The sequence below is a fragment of the Lemur catta genome, chromosome 7, assembly GCF_020740605.2.
Source record: "Lemur catta isolate mLemCat1 chromosome 7, mLemCat1.pri, whole genome shotgun sequence".
Classification (NCBI taxonomy): Eukaryota; Metazoa; Chordata; class Mammalia; order Primates; family Lemuridae; genus Lemur; species Lemur catta.
The window spans coordinates 17,326,580-17,349,103 of NC_059134.1; the positions used below are offsets into that span (position 1 = coordinate 17,326,580).

Consider the following 22,524-nt stretch of genomic DNA (forward strand, 5'->3'; position numbering starts at 1 on the left):
GCTCTTTATAAGATAAAACAATATTAGGACCACTTAATGGAGTTTGGGGAGGGAGAAGAAGTGTACAGAATTCAACTGAATATAAGGAATTTCCTTAAATATTGGAAGGGATGAACTTGTGAAACAAAGCTCTCTTCACTGAAAACGGTCGAGCCCGTCCATCAGGAATGTTCTTGGAGGAAAGGAGGTTGAATTAAGTCAACTTTAACTTCCCCTCCAAGTTTAACACAGTATGCTTCAAGGGCTGGTCCTCAGAACAGCACAGGGTTGATGGCCTGGTGGCTCCCTGCCCAGGAAGGTCCCACTGGGGACATCCTGTTGCTCTGTGGTATGTTAGGGGGAGTATTTCCTGCGCGTGGTTCACTTACAGTCAGCTGTCACTCTGCCGCTGCCTTCTGGAACATCAGTGTTAAGCTTCCTCTTTTGGAAAGAGAGCAGGAGAGGATAAGATGGGGGCTGGATTAACCTTTCTTTCACTTCAGTTCCAGGCATTCCCAATCTGTTATGTCAATGGGAGTTTATAACCGCATGCAAAGGTTCAGGGATGGGGCGGAGGCACTCAGCTCTAGGACGAGGGAGTGGCTCACAGTTGGAAGACGCGGAGCACAAGCTATCTGCTTAGGAAAAAAACAAAAACTGTAAGGCAAAAGGGAGGACTGCTAAGAACCTGGGGAAGGGGACAGGAGGAGCCTTCTCCCCGTCGCCACCAGCGCTCCCGCCGGCGTTTTGGATCACCGTCCCGGGGGATGCGGTGAACATGGAAACAGGTGCGCCTCACCCATAGCCCGCTTGCGCTCAGCGGGGATTATGTCGCTGCGTTCGCCGTCCGGAACCGATTCCTCACGGCCAGACAAAGGCTAGACAGGGAGAACCGGAGGGGATGGGGTCGGGCGAGCGAAGCCGGCGGCAGGGTACTGTACATTGCAGATGACATCATCGCCCGAAAGAGACTTGGCCTTCCCTTTCCCGGAGCTGGAGCGAGCCTGTCTGCGCGGGAACGGGAGTGGGTTCGCCCGGAGGGTGCGCGCCGGCGCTCGGGGGTGCGGGAGACGGAGACCTGGCGAAGGCGGGCGAGCCCCGGAGCCGAGGAGTCTCGGGGGCCCGGGGGGTTCGCGCCGCCCGGCTCCGCCCCCGCTCGCGCCGCGCTCCGCCCCGGGAGGGGCACGCCTGCTGGTGGGTGGGGAGTGCGCTCTAGGGGAGGGTCTGCGGTGGCGGTGGGGCGGGGAGCCGCCTGCGCATGTCGAGGCCGGCAGAGCCCGCAGGCTGGGGGGCCCTGGAGAGGGGCGGCTGATCACCCGCCACCCGGGGTCGGGGCTCCGCACGATCGGGGGCGAGCTCCGGGAGGGGCTCACCCTCTCCACCCCCACCGCTGAGGTCGCCAGCCAAACGGGGGCTTCTGCCTCCTTCCCCGCCCCTCGGGACCTCCCCCGGGAGCCGAGGGCGGGTGTGCACGGGACCGACGTGGAACGAAGTCTGTAGCCCAGACGGGCGGCCCAGGTGGCTTCGGGTGTGAGGATACGCCCAGCTGGCGACACCGGCCAGGGCGGATGCAGCCGGCGCTCCGGTCTCGGCGGATCCTAGTCCGAGCGTAGCTGTTCCTAGGGGAGCCGAGAGGAGAATCAACGTGGACCCCCCCTACCCCCCCCCCCCAGCCTCCTAGGACCGCTGGAGCCGAGCTTCCCCCGGGCGCAAACGAGAAAGGCCGGGAGCAAGTGGGATTTGAAGTTCCGGGTGGGCGGGGAAGCCACTGTCCCTGGTGCTGAGCCGGATCCCAGCAACCGGCTCCGGGGAGAGCGCGCAGAGCCGCTGCTCGCTCCCCCGAATTGGGGCGCTCTGCTGGGGAAGCTCCGAGCAGAGACCCCCGCCCGGCCCCACAGCCCGCGGAGCCTCCCCAGGCACGGGAGGCTGGTCCTTCTTTCAATCGGAAAGTCGCCCCCTTGGGGCAGTTCGTCCCAGAGGGTTTCCTCGAAAGAATCTGAGAGGGCGCAGTCCTTGACTGAGGGAATCTCTCTGTTTAGCCGGGAAGCCAACAGCTGAAGAAGATGCCTGCCTTCAACAGATTGTTCCCCCTGGCTTCTCTAGTGCTCATCTACTGGGGTAAGTACCAGCACCCTGCCGTGCGAGGTGCAGATGACTGTAATAATGCTAACCGTGATAACACTTATCGATGTCGTTGGTGACAAGACCGAGCTCTGGCTGGCTTTCCTCCGTGCTCGTCTGCCAGACATGGAGATCCGTAGGGGATCCATGAGAGCTGGGATTTTGAGATTGGAAAGGCGCCTCCCCACTGCCCTGCTGTTTTATTCCCTGGCCTCCTTTGGTGATTCTACCACCTTTCCTCCAGGTTCCTGATAATTCCAAAGTATTTTTTTTTTTCCTTTCCCTTTGCTGAGAGGAAATGTAGTCACGTTCACTATGAAAAAAAAAAAGGTGTCGTTTGCAGTTACATTTCATTTCTTGATGAGGAGTCAATACTCCTGGAAAGCTTGCTGGGTCTTCGAATTTATTTTTCTACCTTAGAAATAATAATAGTAATGATAAAAACTGGATAGATGAATTTTGAAAGTGAAAATACTTTAGTTGTTGATCATCTGCTTAATTTTAATAAGGAATGGGAGAAACACAGGCTTCAGCCATTTGCTGCTATGCATTAGATAAATAGGCAACAGTGAAATGCATCTTTCTTTGTTTTTCTTTTCCATGAACATGTGGAACTAAGATGCTTTGGTGTTTGGGGAGCTGGGTTTTTGCCTTCAAAGATGAATAGACTCTTGCTTGTCAGCTGTGAGAGACTGAGGTGACCTTCCCCCTCCAAATAAGGGAGTGTTACACTTGCAACAGTCAGGAGAGTGTCACAGATGATCTTGGAGTGGGGTGCCTGAATGTGTGTAAGGGGAGTTAAGAGTCTACGTGATAATGCCTGAACATGTACTAGACACAGTTTTTTACTGTGTGTAAATGTATGTCTCGGTGTCTGAATGTGTGCACTAGCATGTGTCTGAGCATGTTATTATAGACATCTGAATGAATCGGTGAAAGCGTAGTAGTGTGTGTGTGCGTGTGCGTGTGTGTGCGTGCATGTGTGTGTATGTGTGTCTGGTTCTGGGCATCTCTGCCTTGGTGTCTATGATTAGATCCTCAGACCAAATATAGGTGCTCTTCAGTTGCTATATTGCTTTACATAACCTTAGCTACCTTCCTCCATGCTACAATCAATAAACAGGATAACTGGACACAATTATACCCACCTGCCTTACTGAAAGTAGGCATGTGGATTTGTGCTCTCATGGTTGGCATGAAACTCGTTCTGCCTGTGCAGTAGCAGACATGCTGATGGGAATTGCCTCTTTGCCTTAGCATCACTCTGTCAAGCCTCCAGCACTAACTCTAGCTGCTAGCATTATCTAGATTTTGCATGTGACCAGAGGCAGAACCAAGCTTCCTGTGGAACAAATGCCCGATGAGACAGTGTAGGAAGTTCGAAGAGAGACAGTAATGCCAGCCCTAAGGGCAGACTTCCCACCAGCCATCCCCAGTAGAGTAGACCAGACCTGGAGATGAAGCAGGTGTAATAGGCTGCCAAGGAGCTCACCTGCCTTGTAGATTAAGGCTGAGATTTTCTCAGGGGAGGCTAAGGCTGAGGACTCAAGGCTTAGGAGAGGTTAGTCTGGATAAAAGAGTGTGAGTAAAGCTGAAATTGTAGAAAAGGGTTGGGGTGAGATTCTGCAGAGGCTTTCTTCCTAAACCCTAATCTAAGTTTTTAGGATCCCTGCCTGAATTCCAGTTGATGGGGAGAGCATGCTATAGTCCAAGAATGTTTTGACTAGGAGTTGCACAGCCTGCATTGGGGTCTCAGCTCCACCACTAGCTTACTATGTAATGACCTTAAAGTGCTATCTGGTTCCTGATATGTAAAGTTTGGGAGTTGACACAGATGAAATCTAACATACCCTTAAGCTCCACCACAAAATGGTAGGGAAATATTTGCAGAATATTGCTAGAATTGTCAGAGTGCCCATCCCCCCGGCCTTTACCCCCTGCCCCCCAAGAAACCTTTGGAAGATGAGTACACATTCTTACTTATTCTCAGCTTCTTTGTGATCTGAACATTGTCACCAAACTGAAAAGCTGAGGAAAGGAAAGACGTGTGGTGCAGGATGCCGGGTTGTTACATGTAAGAAAAAGAGCCTCACTTCACAAATGCAATTTCATTTTATTTGTATGTAATTGCCGTATTGGAAAGCACTTAACTTAGATGCTTTCCCCCTCCCCAAGTTGATTTTTTTACACCATGTTCAATATGAAAAGAGTCTTTTCTATTTACTTTCTGCATGTATTGAAAAAATTTCCCTTATTCCCTTTATTGAAGTACATAATAATATAGTTTTTAAAAGCTGCGTTTGCCTGGTGCTTTACAGTTTACAAAGCAATTTTCAATCCCTTGCTTTTTTTTTTGGTCCCCATATCAATCCTATGGGGTAGTCAGGGGAAAGAGTGTTATTTCCAGTTTAGAGTGAGAAAATGAGCTCAGGGAGGGGAAAGGATTTGCTGGAGAACCCTTAACCTCTCATTTCTGTTTTCCAATGCTCCTTCTAGCACCTCTTGTGGACACATGCTGCCATGCACAATTGCCAGGAAGGGACCTGTCCTTCCATTTCTCTTCTGAGCCACTCTCCCACCCTCCCCCACGCCATCACCTGTCCTAGTGCCATCTTTTAGATCCTAGTGCCTTCTTTGCTCCTCCTCTCCAGGTCTCCCCTCCCAGCTGCCCGCTATGTTGGAGGATGTTTTCCTGACTTCCCCCAGTAGCCCTTCCTGCATCCTATTCCTTCAAGGCCCTGCTCACTTACTGGCTAATCTGATAGCCCAAGTCATTTCAGGGTGTTAACATCTAAAAATAACTTCATTTATGACCCCCTTTTGGAAATTATTTACATTCTAATCAAAGCCTTCATTATCTCAGTGCAAAGGAAAGCATTCTAGAGCAAGCTCAGGAGGGGCAATTTGGCAGTGCCCAAAGGAAAGAAAGATTTGGGGATGTTGGACAAGTTAGTTCAATACACATTACTGTCTCCCTCATGATAGATTGATGCTACCCCTTAGTTAAATTTAATCATCATTATTATATCATATTCTTCCTTCTCATAAGTTTCTTCATTATTATGGAAATTGAAGAGAAGACCAAAGGCCAAATGATTTGGGCAATATTATTCCAGGAGTTTATGATTTACAGTCAGCAATGGGAGTTGAGCTCCTGCCACATGCACAACCTTTTCTTGGATACCTAGAGAGTTTCACAGAAAGAAAGGCAGTGGCGTGCTAGAGACTCAAGGGGTGGGGAAACGGACTTCAGCTCTTGAAAGAGGGAGCAGCGGGTCACAGTGTGAAAGGCAAGCAAACAGAGGGGGGAGGACTCTGTGGCCATTCTGCAGTGTGCTCTCCAGGGCTGCACGAGCTGAGTTCTCATGCCTTGAACCCCGGCTTTGGCCAGGAGAAAGGAAGCAGTGGGGCTTGCTCTATGATAACACCTGGAATTATTGTCACCTCAGGAGCAACTCGGAAAAGAGAAGGGCTGCTCCACGTGCTGTCCTACCACATTCACCATCCCGACTGCAGATATTTGGCCTCTCCTCTAACTATAAATGAACTGGCTGTGCTCCTACCTCTGCCAACCCATCTACCTGGTCACTAGAGCACATCACCACTCACCTGTTCGAGGATATTAATCCAGAAAATTATTCCCTTTCAAACCCCACTAGCTCCACTGCCATCTTCACTCAAGAGAAACCATCTCCCGATCTGATCACTGTACCAGCCTCTTAACTGTTCTCTGTGCTTTCACCCTCGTCCCCTTCACCTCTTCAGTTTCTTTTCAACACAGCATCAGATCCTGTGATCTTGTACAAAGCAGATTCCATCATTCTTCCACTCAGGACCCTTCCCTGCTCACATGTCACTCTACGCAAAAGCCAAAGTTCTAACCATGGCTGACAAGACCCACCGCGATCTGGCCCTGCCTGTCTCTTCTACTGCATCCCCTTCTCTCCCTTTGTTCACTGTACTTTCCACAGTGGGCTCTTTGCTGTCTCTTGAACGTGACTAACACACTCCTGTGGGCCCCTCGGCCCCTCAAGTTGCTATTTCCTCTGTTTGGCATGCCTTCACACAGATATTCTTCCAGTTTATATGCTCATTTCTTTCCTCTGGTGTCTGTTCAGTGTTACCTTCTCGGGGAGACCATCTCCAATGACCCCGTGCATGCTCTCTCTCCTCTACTTTGTTTTATTTTTTCTCATAGCACTTTTTGTAATGTTGCTTGTTTTCCTTCTCTCCCCACTGGAATGTGGGCTCCATGAGGGTCGGGATTGTTCTATTTTTTCACCTGTTGTATTCTCAGTACCTAGAACAATGCCTGGCACACAGTAGACACTCAACATATTTGTCAAGTAAACAAACAAACAAATGAAGAATAAAATAACGTGAATAAGTGACATGTTCATGTAAATTAATCCATAGAATTCTCATGACAAACCTACTAGATAGATATTATTTTCAGCATTTTGTTGATGAATAAACTGAGTCTCAGAAAGTTTAAATAGTAGATCAAACCCAGGTCTTCCGTTGCCAAATTCCATCTTCATCCTGCCTCTGTAACTGTACCTGTGCGTTCCTTGGAATTTTTCCTAATCTGCTTCTGAGGTCGTCAGCATTGAACTAACTTACCTTTATTATTTCTCATTAAATATGAATGTGCCCTAAGGCCCAAAACTCACAAACTTTTGCACATCTGATTTTTTTAAAATCAGGTCTTAATCAAAACTTCAAACTTATTACAAGCTGAAGATGTTTCTGATCAGTTCTCCCTAGATGAGGACCTCTGTCTGTTGAAGTGGTGCTCCACCTGCAGAAGCAGCAGGCCCTCTTGCAGAGTGCCAGATAAGATTGGCCCAGCTTGCTTGGGAGTTTTAAAGTCAATTACATTTATTTTACCTTGATTTTTTTTTTTTTTTTTGAGACAGAGTCTCACTTTGTTGCCCAGGCTAGAGTGAGTGCTGTGGCGTCAGCCTAGCTCACAGCAACCTCAAACTTCTGGGCTCAAGTGATCCTCCTGCCTCAGCCTCCCGAGTAGCTGGGACTACAGGCATGCACCACCATGCCCGGCTAATATTTTATATATATTTTTAGTTGTCCAGCTAATTTCTTCTATTTTTAGTAGAGACAGGGGTCTCGCTCTTGCTCAGGATGGTCTCGAACTCCTGACCTCAAGCAATCCTCCCACCTTGGCCTCCCAGAGTGCTAGAATTACAGGCGTGAGCCACCGCTCCCGGCCTTACCTTGATTTTTTTAAACTTTAAATTATAGTGCCACTAGTTTTTAAACTCCATGTTTAAAAATGAAATCTGTTCCCTTCTACATCCATCAAACACAACATTTAATGTTTTGACTCAAAATTAGTTTATATCACTGTCATTTTACACCCAAATAAAGCTTTCCTCTGCTTTTAGAAAAGAACTCTCTGCCAGTAGATGAACAGGCTGATCATTTACCAGTTTTTAAATGTCAATGTATATTGTTTCATTTATCTTTTTAGGGGTTTTGTTTTTATTATTAATTCATGAGAAGGCAGCATCAGAAGGGATATGGGAAGTCCTGATACAAGAATCCTTGGTGGTCACCTTACTTTTGAATCTTGCAAACAATGAGATATAAACTCTCTTACCAAATAGTTTGTTGCATTTGTGAACAGCCTCAATGCCAGAAAATTCTTTTTTTTTTTTTTACTGCACTAAACTTATTTTTTTCTTGTAACTTTTGGAGTTGGGCAGAATCCAATTTCTCTTCCACCTGCCAGCCCTCAAAGAGTTGAAGATAGATATGTCCTGGGTCCAAGCTAAGCACCCCAAGTCCTCCCATCTGGTCCTCGCCAGACTTTGTGTCCAGACCCTTCACCATCTTGCTTGGGAGTTCCCTTTTGTGAATTGTGACATTTTGGACTGATCATAATAGTCCAGATTTGTTCCGAACGGTGCAGGAGAACTGCTCCTCCTTCCTTCTGCACACTGTACATCTGTTAACACAGCCCACATTTGCACTTATTTTGTTGGCAGCCTTGTCCCACTTTTTACTTATCCTGAAATTTTGATCAGAAAGTTGCCTTTTTATAATGGGCTTTGAGTTTCTGGAGGGCAGGAAGTATAAGTACAAACCTCCATGTGACAAGCCAGGTGTCCCACAGTCTGATCTCTCTTCAGGTTTCAGCTCTGTCCCTGTCTACTCCTCTGAGCAGAGCTTTGCTCCAGCCTCATGGTCTGCTCACTTTCCTCACTGCTGCTCCGTCCTGCACCATGAGGTGGAATTACCTACGGTTTTCATACAATGCAGATATAACTCCATCTCTTCCTTGCTTTAAAATATTTGATGCTTCGTACTTGAAAGGGCACACAGAGGTCTTCCTAGCATGGGCCCCACCTACCTTGCTAAGCTCATGTCTCACCATCCTTCTCTTCCTTTCTCCCCAGCCCAACCAGTAGTAACTAACTGTCCTTCTGGGGACAGAGCACATCTCTAGTGTGTCCCTTGCTGTGGTCTGGTGTAATCACAGTTAAGAGTATGTGTTCCCTACTAGATTATAAATGCCTTTGGGGTGTGGTTAGTATTTTATTCGTCTTTGTGTCTCTAGCATCAGACCTGGCATAGAGTGGATTCCAATGAATGGTGGTTGAATGACGGGAGTGTGTGTGTGGCTGGGGAGATGGATGGTTGATGGGTGGATGCATGCGTGGCCGTCTCCTGCCCGGACTTGAAGGCTTAGAGGGCAGGACTCAAGTATATACTGTGCTGCATCTCCACTGCTTCCAGGGGAAGGCTCTCAGTCAGTGTCTGGATCAGCCATGTCTCCTGCATCTCACTCTGCACCTGTTCTGAGCATGTACACTCAGGATGCACAGGTGAAGGGGTAGACACATGTACATGGCTATTTTCAAGTTTGTCTCATGATTCCTCCTCTGTCTCTCCGCCCTCCCTCCTTGTCTCCCATGCCTCTCTGCTGTCACCCTCCTCCCTACCACCTGCTGTTCCCTCCCTGTCATCGGTGCTCTCTCCAGTCAGCGTCTGCTTCCCCGTGTGTGTGGAAGTGCCCTCGGAGACGGAGGCCGTGCAGGGCAACCCCATGAAGCTGCGCTGCATCTCCTGCATGAAGAGGGAGGAGGTGGAGGCCACCACGGTGGTGGAATGGTTCTACAGGCCCGAGGGCGGTAAAGATTTCCTTGTATGTCTGCCTGCTGACTCTGGCCTCTCTTTGCTGGCCTCTGTGGTTGTGTGCCTGCCTCCTGACAGTCCGGGGGATGCTGAGCTAACAAACACTGGCTCTTTCTCTTCCAAGCACTGACGGCTCCTCAGCAGATAACTGTCAGTTTTAGCTCAGCCCAGCTTCTGTGAAAGGAAGGGCATGTGGCCAACTGCAAGCACCCCTGGTTGCAAGCAGGGAAAGCAGGAGAAAGAGATAGACTGCATTTAAAGCCCACTGTGTGACAGGCACCCTGTTTTCCTTTAATCTTATGCACCATCCCCCTAGATAGATTAAATTCATATAATGGTGCTTCCTGAAATACCATGAAGCATCATTTACGAAACAATGCAGGTTAGCTCCTTTAATTTTCATGATCCCAGTGAAATATGAACAGGGATGACCAAGGCTGGTATTCAGCTGTTACGCCCAGCACAGCCACATCAGTGGGTGCACTATTTAGATTGTTCTATAGCAGATACTTGCTGTGCCAAGTCTCCCAGGTGGCCCCACCACCATCCTTGCCACCAGGAGCCCCCAGACCTCCCCGTGATCTAGAAACTAAGGGATTCACCACTGGCAGGTGAAGCGCGCATTATACATTTTGAACACCACCTTGGAGATGACAATCATTTACACGTTCACTGACTCCAGAGCCAGGTTGCCTGGGTTTGATTCTTCACTCCACACTTATTAGCTGTGTCCTTGGACAGGTTACACAACCTTTATGTACTTCAGTTCCCCATTTCTAAAACAAGGATATAAATCATAGTTTTTACCGGGATACATGAGCTGTAATTTTTAATGCATTTAAAATAGTTCCTGGAACGTAGTAAGCACCATGATAAGTGTTTGCTAGAGAATAGATATGTATACAGAAACGAGGAAACTGAGGCTTAAAGAAGGCAGTAAGAAAGCTTAGCTGTGAGCCAGGTGGTCTGACAGCAGACACAAGGCAGCTGAATACACAGGTATTCTTACTGCACCCCCTGCCTTCCTAGGGGCAAGTTTCTCCTCCCCAAAGATTTGTTAATGGAGACAACAGCAGGGTGAACTTGAGTTTTGCTTGCTCTTCTTTCTAGATTTCCTAAAGCTGAACTCCTTTCTAATCTAGGTTCCATGAGCCATTTGGATGTGGATTTGTTCCAATCAGGTGCTAAGACTGGGACCAGCAGAGACTCCTCAGTCTGGCTCAGGCTTGGCAGCAACACATCAGCAAAGCTGCAGCCAGGGCCAGTCCCCAGCTTGCAGGAGGCTGCATGTCTTGGCCAGGTGCAAAGACCCTGTGGGCCTCAGGCCTGGCCATGTGCCAGCTGCCAACCCTGCTTGCAGGCCTGCCCAAAGTGAGGAGGAGAGGGTGGCTCTGAAGGAGGAAAAGGAACTGGAATAACAATGGTGGAAGTCCAGAGCAATGCCATCCCACAGAAATGTTCGTGATGCTGGAATGTTCTCTACCTGTGGTGTCCAATACAGTGGCCACTAGCCACATGTGGCTACGAACACTTGAAATGTGGCTAGTGCAACTGAGGAGCCAAATTTTACATTTTATTTAATTTCTAGGAATTTGACTTTGACTTTAAGTAGCCACATGCAGCTAGCGGAGACTAGAATGGACAGCCCAGCTGCAGAGAAAGGTGTGTCATGTCAGACAGCGGAAGGGTTTGAGAAAAGAAATGTAAGAGACCAGATTCAGTTATAATTCAGCCCAAAGCAAAAAACCTGGCATGTGCCCCTCAGGTGGTGGCTCTGGGCTCACCTGCCACGCTTTGGTGTTCTGAATCCCTTTCCCGTGGCTGGCCCAGACTGCCCTGCGGGCCCCTGATAAGCACCAGCTTGCAGAGTCCAGTGCTGTGGCCAGGGCTCTCGGGTGGCCTCATTACTAATGAAACTGCCTCTCTTGGTCTCTACACCTGTTCTCTCACCGGCGGCCCCATGACACACCCTGCCCTCTCTCTGTCCTCTCCTTCTGTCTCCTTCCAATCGTTACTCTCTCTCACTTCCCTCTCCTGGTCTCCCATATGCTTCTCTCACCTCCTCTCTTCTGCCTCTTTCCACCTCTTTTTTTCTGCCAAGCTCTTGCCTACCCCTTGCTACCTAGAGACTCTGTGCCTCTTCATCCCCCACCCCCGCCACATTCTGGGTCTCCCAGGGCCATGTCCCTTCTCTTCCCTGTCCGTGCACAATTCTGCTCCTTTGCTCTGCCCTGCCCCCATCTCGGCTCTCCTACCCTCTGTCCTCTCCCAGCCTACCCTCCTCTGCTCCTCTACCTGCAGATCTACGAGTATCGGAACGGCCACCAGGAGGTGGAGAGCCCCTTCCAGGGGCGCCTGCAGTGGAACGGGAGCAAGGACCTACAGGATGTGTCCATCACTGTGCTCAACGTCACTCTGAATGACTCCGGCCTCTACACCTGCAATGTGTCCCGGGAGTTTGAGTTTGAGGCACATCGGCCCTTTGTGAAGACGACACGGCTGATCCCACTCCGGGTCACCGAGGAGGGTGAGGCTGAGACACAGAGTCTCTAGGGCATCCTGCTCTTTGGGGGCGGGGGGCGAGGGGGAGCAGTGGATTTCCACACAAGTGAGACGCTTGGAGAGTACAAAAACCCACGTATTTGGAGTGGTGACATCTGAAAATGTCACCATTGACCCATCTTTCTTTGGCAGCCAGCTTCCTGCAAACTGCCCAACCATCTTGCCTTTCCATGCCTTTCTCATAGCAGAAAGTCTTGGAGATGATAGTAGAATGACCTCTTCCCGGTCCCTTAGAGAAAGAGGATAGCCTCCAAGAGGCCTAAAGCCTCCGATTCAGCTACTCTTTCTTCTCTGGCCGGTGTCGAACCCCTGACTCAGTGGGCTTAGAGAAATCTCATGAGATTATCTAGAAGTCATCTCACTTCCTGTCTCTAAGTAATATATGTCTCTAATCCAGGGGTATTCAAACTTCAGCAAGCCTCAAAAACTCCTGCAGGACTTTTTAAAACCCAGATCTTCTGATACCGTGGGCAGAGCCTGAGTGTTTGCATTGTCTAACAAATTGCTGGGCCACGCGGTTGCTGCAGGGGACCACAGTTTGAGAACCACTCTCTAAACCAAAGTTTGATAATCTTTTTGTCTTTTGCCTTTCTCCAAAATAATTACACATGCGACCTGCTCCCTATCTGTGGCATCTCTCATTATATAAATTCATTCTTAGCTGAGGGAAGAGGATGAGTTGACAGCTTCCTAGTCTGTAGTTTAAAATCTTCAGACTCCTTCAGCTGTTTCCTTATTGGTGACTGAGAAGTCCTTCCAGGAACCTAACTCAGTTTCTGCTGCAATCCGAGTGCAGAATCCTGAGGGTGACGTTATAGCCCTTCCCAGACAGTCTATTTCCAGCATGTTCCTAGTATTATCACGGCCCTGAGATGCAGGCTAGTGAGCAGGCCACAGTGTGGGGCATGAAAGAAGAGATCAAGTTAAAGATAGGGCTCTTTCTAGAACAAAGGATCCAGGAATCCCAACCTCCAGGCCTCAAGTTTACTTATTTTTTTAATTATGTCATTGTGATAAAAATAATGAAGCAAAGATTGTTCAGTCTTGAGAGTGAATGAAGGAGAAAGAGACGTAACAGTTCAGACAACAGGACTGAAATGGAAGGTAGGTCAATTCTGAAAGTGCAGAAGGACTCTCAGGCCACCTGAATCAAGACCTGACGAATCCCTCCCTTCTCTGAGCCTGTCTCCTCGTCTCCTCTTGTGTAAAATGAAAGGGTTGGACGGGAAGCTCTGTAGAGGTACCCTTCTGTTCTGGTGGGTTCCATTATCCTGTTTACACGTCTCCTCCCTGGGGGAGGGAGCCTAGAGCCCTCTACTGGTCACCACTGGGAACTGCCAGCTGGTGCCCGCCAGACCCTAGCAAGGTAGGCTTTTGCCTCCAGGGACCCTCGTGCGAAGCTGGTGGAAAGTGGCAAAGCTGAGCTAGTCTGCCTGCCAGGCACCAGAGCAAGCCTCGGGTAAAAAGAGAAGGAAAAACAGGTTTATTATCAGAACCACTGTGCCTCGCAGATGGTCGGGCTGGGAGGATATTGTTACATCCAGGGCTTCTGAACAAACAGCAGGCATCAGGATCACACAAATTGGCTTTTTCCAAATGCAGACACTTCCGTAGCACCCTTGCAGGGGTGAGTTCAGTAGGTGGGTGAGGTCTGGAGTACGTAAGTTGAAATGACTCCCCGGGGGATGCGCGGGTGCAGCAGGTCCCCTCATTATGTGGCGGGGGGAACAGAGCTTTTGCCTATCAGGCTGGCCTGTTTCCACTGCCTCCTTCCCCCCACCACCAGCCCCAGCCCCTGCTACTTTTTCTTTTCTTTTTTGGCCTCTGTGACCCCTTGGCAGTCCCTCCGCACCAGATACTCACTGCCCTCACGTGCTCAGAGCGGCACACTCCACTGTGACACGCCTCACCCCATCTCCATTCCTGCGGTCCCAGGGAGTCTCCCTGGTTCTCTTTGTTCAAGTTGGATTTGTCCTGACTTGAGCTGTCACTTCTTGGCCTTAAGACAGAAATCTGAGGCCTCTTCACCTAGCAATGGCTAAAAATACTGAGGCTATCTTCCTGTGTTACTGCTTCTGGGTTACTGCATTTAAAAAGAGACAGCATGCTTTATGCCAATCATGTCACAATTAGTGCATCAGGCAGGTGCCAGGCCTTGAGAAGGCATTTGAGGTGTGTGGTGGTATTCTTATGTGCTAGCTGAAGGTCATGGCTGGCTGTGCTGTACTTCTAACAAGCAAGGCCTTGCGGATGACTTGGGTGCTATGGGTAACTGTGGACCGTGAGTCTAACTTGCTGGCAGGGGCTGGCAAGGGGAGGAGGGGGCTGCAATCTTCTTCCCACTAGCAGAGAGCGTGTGTATGTATGTATATATATCAGGATATCTGGCATGTCACATGTTTTAGTGGTCATTTTTGTTGGTCATGAAACAAAGACGATCAATACTTATTTATATTCACTCATTCAACACATACTTATTGAGCACTTCACATATTCCAAGATGAGACAGCAGGCTGATAATTCAGAAATATCAATAACTATGTTCTCAATAAGCGCACAGTCAACAGAAAAGAGAGATAAACACGTCACAGTACAACCTGAGAGCTCCTTGGATGGATGAAGAAAGTGGGTGGAGAGGGCGTGAATAATGCTGCGTGAGGAGCTGAGGATGGTTTCACAAAGGAGGGACTCAGCGGAGTCCAGAATTCCTGGGAGACTGAAATGCAGGATGGGCGATGAGGAAAGAAGTAGCAGTGGGGTGGGAGGTGCAATCCAGGAAGAAGGAAGAGGAAGCAATGTCCACAGATTCAAAAATAGCAGAGTGTACATGAGAAGCGTTTCTGGCCAACCAAATGGAGATGCAGTGAGAAGGGCTGGGTTGTGAAGGGCCTTGCGTGTCATGTGAACAGAGTCCAGGCTGCATCCTAAGGGCAGCATGGAACACTGAAAAGGGTGTGAAGCAGGGAAGTGGCAGGATCCGATCTGAGGAGAGCCTGGTTAATGCACTGAATCCTCAATACTTATTTCTGTTTGGTTTTGGGATGACCTGGAAGGTCCTTGTTTCTAATCCAGACTTGTAAAGAATGTGCTCGTATCGCTGGGTGGGCTCACTGTTTTGACACTGCACGAATTTCCCATTGCGCTCTCCCTAGGGATAGGACACTCCACCACCTTCTCAGAGGACATGAGTGGTTGCAATAAGGCATGTTCCTGACACCTGTGTAGACTTTTAAATCTTATAAGATGTTTTTGTTTTTTTTTGAGACAGTCTTGCTCTGTTGCCCAGGCTAGAGTGCCGTGGCATCAGCCTAGCTCACAGCAACCTCAAATTCCTGGGCTCAAGCAATCCTCCTGCCTCAGCCTCCCGAGTAGCTGGGACTGCAGGCATGTGCCACCATGCCCAGCTAATTTTTTCTGTATATATTTTTAGTTGTCCATATAATTTATTTCTATTTTTAGTAGAGATGGGGGTCTCACTCTTGCTCAAGCTGGTCTCGAACTCCTGAGCTCAAATGATCCGCCTGCCTCCGCCTCCCAGAGTGCTAGGATTACAGGTGTGAGCCACCACACCCGGCCTGAATCTTATAAGATGTTCTTAAATACACTGAGTAATGCAATATTCACAACAACCCTGACTAGTGTCAATTATGATTCTCACTTTACAAATTAAGAAATTGAGTCTCAAGTAAGGGAAATGACTATTTACACACCAGTAAATAGCAAAATTGGGACCCAACTCTCTGTATTTAGCTCTGAGTCCAGGATTCCTTCTGCTACTCTGTTATGTCTTTGTCCACCCATCCCTCTGCCTCCGCCCTGTCTCCAGAGCAGCTGATGAAAGTCAGTGGGAAAGCTGTGGACAGGAGAGTCAGAGGATGTGGAATTCCTCTGACATCTTGAGTTTCTTCAGACTCAGCGCTTATTTAAGCCATACTTAAATATAGGCCTCATATTCCTAAGACCCCAGTGACAGCCATGGGTTTGTCGGACACATATTCTGAGCCTCAGTCTCTTCCTTCCAGCTGGAGAGGACTTCACCTCCGTGGTCTCAGAAATCATGATGTACATCCTTCTGGTCTTCCTCACCTTGTGGCTGCTCATCGAGATGATATATTGCTACAGAAAGGTCTCAAAGGCGGAAGAGGCGGCCCAAGAAAATGCGTAAGTCCCCAAATGCCAGAGTAATAATGATGGCTAGTGCTTTCAGAATACCTGCCCTCGCAGGTGAGGTGCTAAGCAATTTACAAATATCCTTCTTCCCCATAGCAAACTATGACGTAGATAGCATGCTTATACCCACTTTACAGACAAAGACTGAGTCGCAGAGTTCGCCCAAGGCCACTGTTAACCGGCAAAGTGAGCTTTAAGTTCAAGTCTGCTGATTCTTGGCCCGCACACTCAACCACTAAGGCGAGCACCTTCAGCTGCCACCACAACCCCATGAAACTAACATTATTATAACCATTTTACAAATGCCGAGCAGGCTCATAGTGGCTTGCTGAGGCACAGAGACAGAGGAGAAGCTGGGATTAGAACCCAGGCCTCTCCATTCCTGATGTCCATGCTCTTTCTATCACATTCAGCTGTTTGCTCTACACCATGGAGTTCCTCAGGCCACCTGGGCGCTGCCCACTGTTAGCTAAGGAGCTCCAGGCGGCACGTTCCTTCCCCTAGAAGCCGGCAGTGATTGAATACCCAGAGTGAGGCCTCTAATCTTCTAACATCCCGCCTGTACCTTGGCCATGTTCTCCGAAACCCCAGTCACTCCAGCATGAGCACATGTGAGAAATGATGGGGTCTGTAAGAGTAAAGGGCCTATAAGAGATCACGCTGGCCTGTTATGTGGGGAGAGGAAAAATAGAAAAAAACCCCACAGATTTCTAGCAACATTGCTGAAGCAGTAACCTAAAAAGCCTAGGCTTAGAAAGCCACTTAGAAATGTTACTTTTTTTTTTTGGAGACAGAGTCTCGCTCTGTTGCCCGGGCTAGAGTGTCGTGGCGTCAGCCTAGCTCACAGCAACCTCAAACTCCTGGGCTCAAGCAATCCTGCCTCATCCTCCCAAGTAGCTGGGACTACAGGCATGCGCCAACATGCCCGGCTAATTTTTTCTATATATTCTTAGTTGTCCAGATAATTTCTTTTCATTTTTAGTAGAGACGGAGTCTCACTCTTGCTCAGTCTGGTCTTGAACTCCTGACCTCGAGCGATCCTCCCACCTTGGCCTCCCCAGAATGCTAGGATTACAGGCGTGAGCCATCACACCCAGCCAAAATTTTTAAAAAGCATCATTTTACATGATAGGTATGATGATCTCAGGTATGTAAAAAATTACAACTGAGGATAGAAAGAAGTGTTATGCTGAGGGAGACCGTAATTCCTCTTGGATAGAAAGAGCCTACAGTTGGGCCTGCATAAGAAACAAAATTGGGCCAGGTGCGGTGGCTCATGCCTGTAATCCTAGCACTCTGGGAGGCCAAGATGGAAGGACTGCTTGAGGTCAGGAGTTCGAGACCAGCATGAGCAAGAGCAAGACCCCTGTCTTTACTAAAAATAGAAAAAATGAGCCATGCAACTAAAAATAGAAACAAAAAAAAAATTAGCTAGGTGTCAGGGTGCACACCTATAGTCCCAGCTACTCGGAAGGCTGAGGCAGGAGGATCGCTTGAGCCCAGGAGTTTGAAGGTGCAGTGAGCATGATGCATGATACCACTGCACTCTAGCCTGGGCAACAAAGTGAGACTCTGTCTCAAAAAAAAAAAAAAAAAGAAAAATAAAGAAAAGAAACAAAGTTGGAGCAGAGACTCCCTGCAGACCCAGGATCCTCAGAGGGCCACAACTCACACAAAGGATAGACCAGAAAAGAATCAGCTCGTCAGCCCAGGGAAAAGCCAAGGAAACATCCATCTTGGCCTGACTCCAAGGAGAAAAATAAAAAATTCTTGAGGATTAGTAACCACAAGCCTGATCTCACAATGTTTGGGATTTAAATGTATGCTACCCACATGATCCAGGAACCTCTAGGCTGAGAAATGCAATAAAAATCAGTTCCCCGGCCAGTGATAACCATGAATGTCATGTGGAAGCCAAGGAAACTGAAGGGACACACCCTCAGCCAAGGCCTAACAGGATTCCCCAGGTAAATGCTGATCTGATTTCACAATCTAATCCCAAACCCACAGACACAGCAGAGAACAATCCAGCATGAGCAAGACGAGCAACGAATGGCAGGATTAAATCCCAGGAGCTCAGACGCAGGAGGACCTGATAAAGTATAGAAAATGAGCTTGTTTAAAATAGTTAAAACAATAAAAGAAAAAAAAAAAAACCCAAAAATGTAAGAATAGAGTAAGTTGCTAAGAAAAATGGGAAGATTTGAATAGGAACCAAAAAAGAAATTCTGGAAATGAAAAATACAGTCAATAATATTTAAAACTCAATGGATTGGTTCCACAGAAGATTAGATGCCAGTAACCAGGAGATAAAGGTTAGGAAGTTGTACAGAATGAAGCACAGAGATACAAAAAGGTGAAATATAACAAAAAAGCATGACGGAAACAAATTGAGAAGGTCCATTAGAACAGAACAGAGAGAATGGAGGAAAGACAGTATTCAGAGAGAGAGTGGCTGAGGAAAGATATGATGCCTTTTCTTTCTATTTAGCTATTTCTAATTTCATCTGCTTACCTTGTTTAAGAAGGGATGACTCTTAAGATTCAAGAAGCACAATATGTCCTGAGCAGGATAGATACAAATAAATCTATACCTAAACATCAAGCATCTTCAAAGTGATAAATGGCAGCTACTGAGACAGCCATAGCAAATATCACCTGTGTGCTGGAACTGTAGAAGAAATGTCCGTAATATAGAAACAAGTCGAAGATAGCACCTCTCCCTGCTTCTATTCAATATTGTATAGGAGATCCTAGGTAGTATACTAAGTAAATACAAAGAATAAAAGGATAAGATTTGGAAAGGAAAAAACTAAGTTATCACTGTTCACAACTATGATTATTTACATAGAAGATCCAAGAGAATCTATAAATGAACTATTAGAACTGATAAGAACATTCCACAAGGTTGTTGATACAAGTCAAAATATAAAAATCACTTATAGCCCATCCACAAATTTGGAACATATTTAAATATTTAAAACATCTTTTAAAAATTTTAAATTACAATAGCAAAAATATTCTCCAGTACCTGAGAACGAATCTGACAAAAATGTGTAAGACATTTAAGGAGAAAATTACAAAACTTTACCAAAAGTCTTAAGACTTAAATAGATGGAGAGTAACACCTCACTATGGTAAATAATTCTCTCCCAAATTAATCTTCAAATTCAATGAAATTCCAATCAAAATACCAAGTGGATTTTTCAAGAAACTTAATAAGCTGATCTTAAAAGTCACATGGAAGGTGAAAGGGCCAAAAATAGTCTACACCAGGGGAGAGCCAGACAGTAAGTATTGCAGGATCCATACTGACACATATTGTCTCTGACACATACTGTCCTTTGGTTTTATTTGTTTGCAAACAGCTATTTTTAGCTCTGGGGCCATAGTTTGCTCACCCCAGGTCTAAACCATTTCAAAGAAAGAGCAATAAGTTTGGAAGAGGTGGCTGGTAGGACTCCTCTTATCTGAGATACAGATTTCTTGTGAGCTATCAGAATAAGAATTTGTGATGCTGACAGAGGTATACAAAATGGACAAACAGAACAAAACAGAAAGTCCCCAAATAAGTTAATGCATGTATGAAAACCTGATATGTGACAGAGATCACATTACACTGAAAGGAAGACTGAATTGTCTAGGAAAAATTCCTAATTCATATGGAAAAAAAACCAGATTCCCCAACTCTCACACTAAACACAAATAGTGGACTTAAAGACAGAGTAAAATGTAAAACTTGAAAATTCTATTAAGGTAATATTAGAGAATATCTTTATTACCTTGGAATATAGAGATTTGTCAAACAAAATACAAGACACAATTCAAAGAGGAAAAATAAATTTGATTACATTTTATGCAAAAATCAGTTGCTCATTATAAGAATCCATAAGCAAAATTTATAGACAAACAACAGATCGAGAGATAATTTCAAGATATGAAATGACCAAAGAAAAAATCAGTGAGCAAAAGACAAATATTGCAGGAGAAAAACTGGCAAAACAAACGCACACTCGAATTTCAGAAGCAAATACCCTGTAAACATATGAAAAGACACCTAATGTCACTGGTAATCAGGGAAATGAAAATGAAAACAACTATAAAATATAATTTCACACCCATCAGTTTAACCAACATTTTAATCTAAGTCTTGGAGATAATGTGGATAAATGAGAAGACATACAGTGTGGGTAGAAGTGTTTATGTGCACATGTGGGGAGGCATGTTATTCTACAAGGGTCACCCTACTTTTTCTGGGGAAACACATCCCGAAGGAAATGCAGAGCTGTTCTGTAGACATCCTTGTTCCTGTGCCCTGCTCCTTCCCCTGCCTTGTGTTCCCGCCACCAGGAGCTGAAGCTCTGATTCTCTTCTGCCTGTGTCCTCTGTAGGTCTGACTACCTTGCCATCCCATCAGAGAACAAGGAGAATTCTGCAGTACCAGTGGAGGAATAGAACAGAAGCAGTATGCCTGGAGGTGATGAATAGGGACTTGGGAGGGGAAGGTGGGTGTGGATGGCAGGTGATGTCATCCACAACTGAAGTGACTTTTAATTTGGTCCCTTAGATCTATTTCTACCCTGCCCAGGGTCCCCACCCTCAGGATACTTCTTTAAGTTGATGCCTGAGTCACAAAACTCTGTATGATGCCAAAAGCCCTTCAGAAGGTGCATTGCTTTGACCTAAATGTTGGGGCAACTTGAACTTGCCCACTGTTTCAAAGGCATAATAATTCTCCCACTCCCTCCTTTGGCCAAAGAGTCTTTGGGCTGGGCTGGCAATTCTCAGTGAGTTGTTTTATCATTGGTAGGTGGCCTAAACACTGAGGGACTGGCTATCCCAGGTTCGGTGATGTCAACAGCATCAGGAGGGGGCCCCTCGGGCCCCATCTCTTCCCTTCACGTGCCCATCCTTCTATTTGTTCATCCATACATCTACCCATCTCTGAGCGCTCACCTCTGACTGCCTAGTTCCATCAGACCTCTTCACACCATAAGACTTTGCCAGAACCAAGAAGCCAACATTTCTACACGGATTCAACCTCACCTTGTCCTAGCTCTGTTTGAAATCTGAAAGCAACTGGATTTCTCCCCTGTGCTTCAAATGATTTTGTTCTAAGTGCTGGAGGTAGCACCTCCCTCTGCCCTTAATTGGCTGGGACTGGCTCATTCTCCACTGCTGCAAGAGAATGGATGTCTTAATAGAAGGAAGCGAAGTTAAAGCAAAACCCTGTCATGAACTTGGATTCCTTGAAGTCAGTTTTTCCAAGTTCGTGGCCCACTGGGCCAGGGCATCAGAGCAAAGCATGTGTCTCTAGGTTCTCCGGTGATGGATCCTTGAGCATGACTGACATGCTAGATCCAGATTGGTCTCCAAGGCCTGGGTTGGACTCAGTCCTCCCAAGAAGCCAAGGACAGAAGACTTGGGAAGGACCAATGGTAATTTAAGTGACTCCTAAAAGTCATACATGTCCCAATCCTATTGTGATAATGTATGTGTGCCCTCCCTGGGGAGCACACCACCTGGCCATTGGGACTGAAATTCTGAAGTTCTTCCTCTCAAAATCTCTGTGGATCAGTATTATTCCTCATTTTACAAGAGGCAACTGAGACTCACACAGGACTCAACTGAATAGGAGGCTCAACTGCATCTGAGAATGCTATTTAGACTAAGAAAAATCCTTTTTGGTCTGAGATGGATGATGAATAAATGAGCAAAGTGATAGGGGAGGGACGGGTAGGTGGCTTCTAAATGTTTTACCTATGAATCTGCAATGTTCAGAGTCCCCCCCCCCACCCCCCCGGTTTTGAGAGAGCAGAGAAAGTGGGAAAAATTTTAGTCATTATCTCATGTTTCATTCTAACTGAGTGACTGGTCCAAGTGTGATATCCTTCAGCACCCAATGATAAGAGGAGGAAAGATGCCTTATGGGATATAAGAAGATGGGGACTGGGATTCAGTAAGAGATGTCCCTCAGATCTGGGGAGATTTGCAGGGAAAGAACATATTCCATGGGTTTGGGGCTTCACCTGACAAGCTCAGTTTTTCATCTCTTCTTTCCCTGGGGAAGTATTTGAAGTGAGACCCTTAACACATTGTAAAGAATCCAATGTTCTTGAAGAAAATATTTGCAATAAATTCAAGAGTCTTCTTATTGGTAATTTCCCACACAATCCCTCTGAAATAGAGAAGAGAGTATAGACCATTTTTCTTCCTGTATAGTTAGGAAAATTGTACTTAGAGTGAGGTTTTCCCGGCCCCATGGCTGGTGGATGCCACAGCTTATCGTAATAGCAAGCTACTCACCACCATACCACTTTCCTCTTGGTTCCAGTGGACCATGCACCTAACTTGTAACCAAGTCATGATTGCCTTTATCTTTGTTTTCCTTTTCTTTTTAAAAAACCCAACTCAGATGTTTCCTGAATGGTTTTGAATGAAGCTGAATGGTACCTATCATTTATTTATCCAAGTTATCTTCTCCACTCTTTTCCTTTTTCTAACTTCTCAACTCTTATCATTCTTGATACTTTC

At 46.8% G+C, this 22,524-nt stretch overlaps 1 protein-coding gene across 1 annotated transcript; it reads left to right on the forward strand.

The window, feature by feature from the left end:
• The first annotated feature begins 1,240 nt into the window (after positions 1–1,240).
• On the forward strand, positions 1,241–21,128 carry SCN3B (sodium voltage-gated channel beta subunit 3). Its single transcript, XM_045555763.1, has 7 exons — positions 1,241–1,624; positions 2,019–2,097; positions 9,105–9,268; positions 11,560–11,785; positions 15,843–15,981; positions 20,382–20,467; positions 20,801–21,128. The coding sequence occupies exons 2-6, from the start codon at positions 2,043–2,045 to the stop codon at positions 20,443–20,445; spliced, it is 648 nt and encodes a 215-aa protein (XP_045411719.1). The 5' UTR covers positions 1,241–1,624; positions 2,019–2,042; the 3' UTR covers positions 20,446–20,467; positions 20,801–21,128.
• The last annotated feature ends 1,396 nt before the right edge of the window (positions 21,129–22,524 follow it).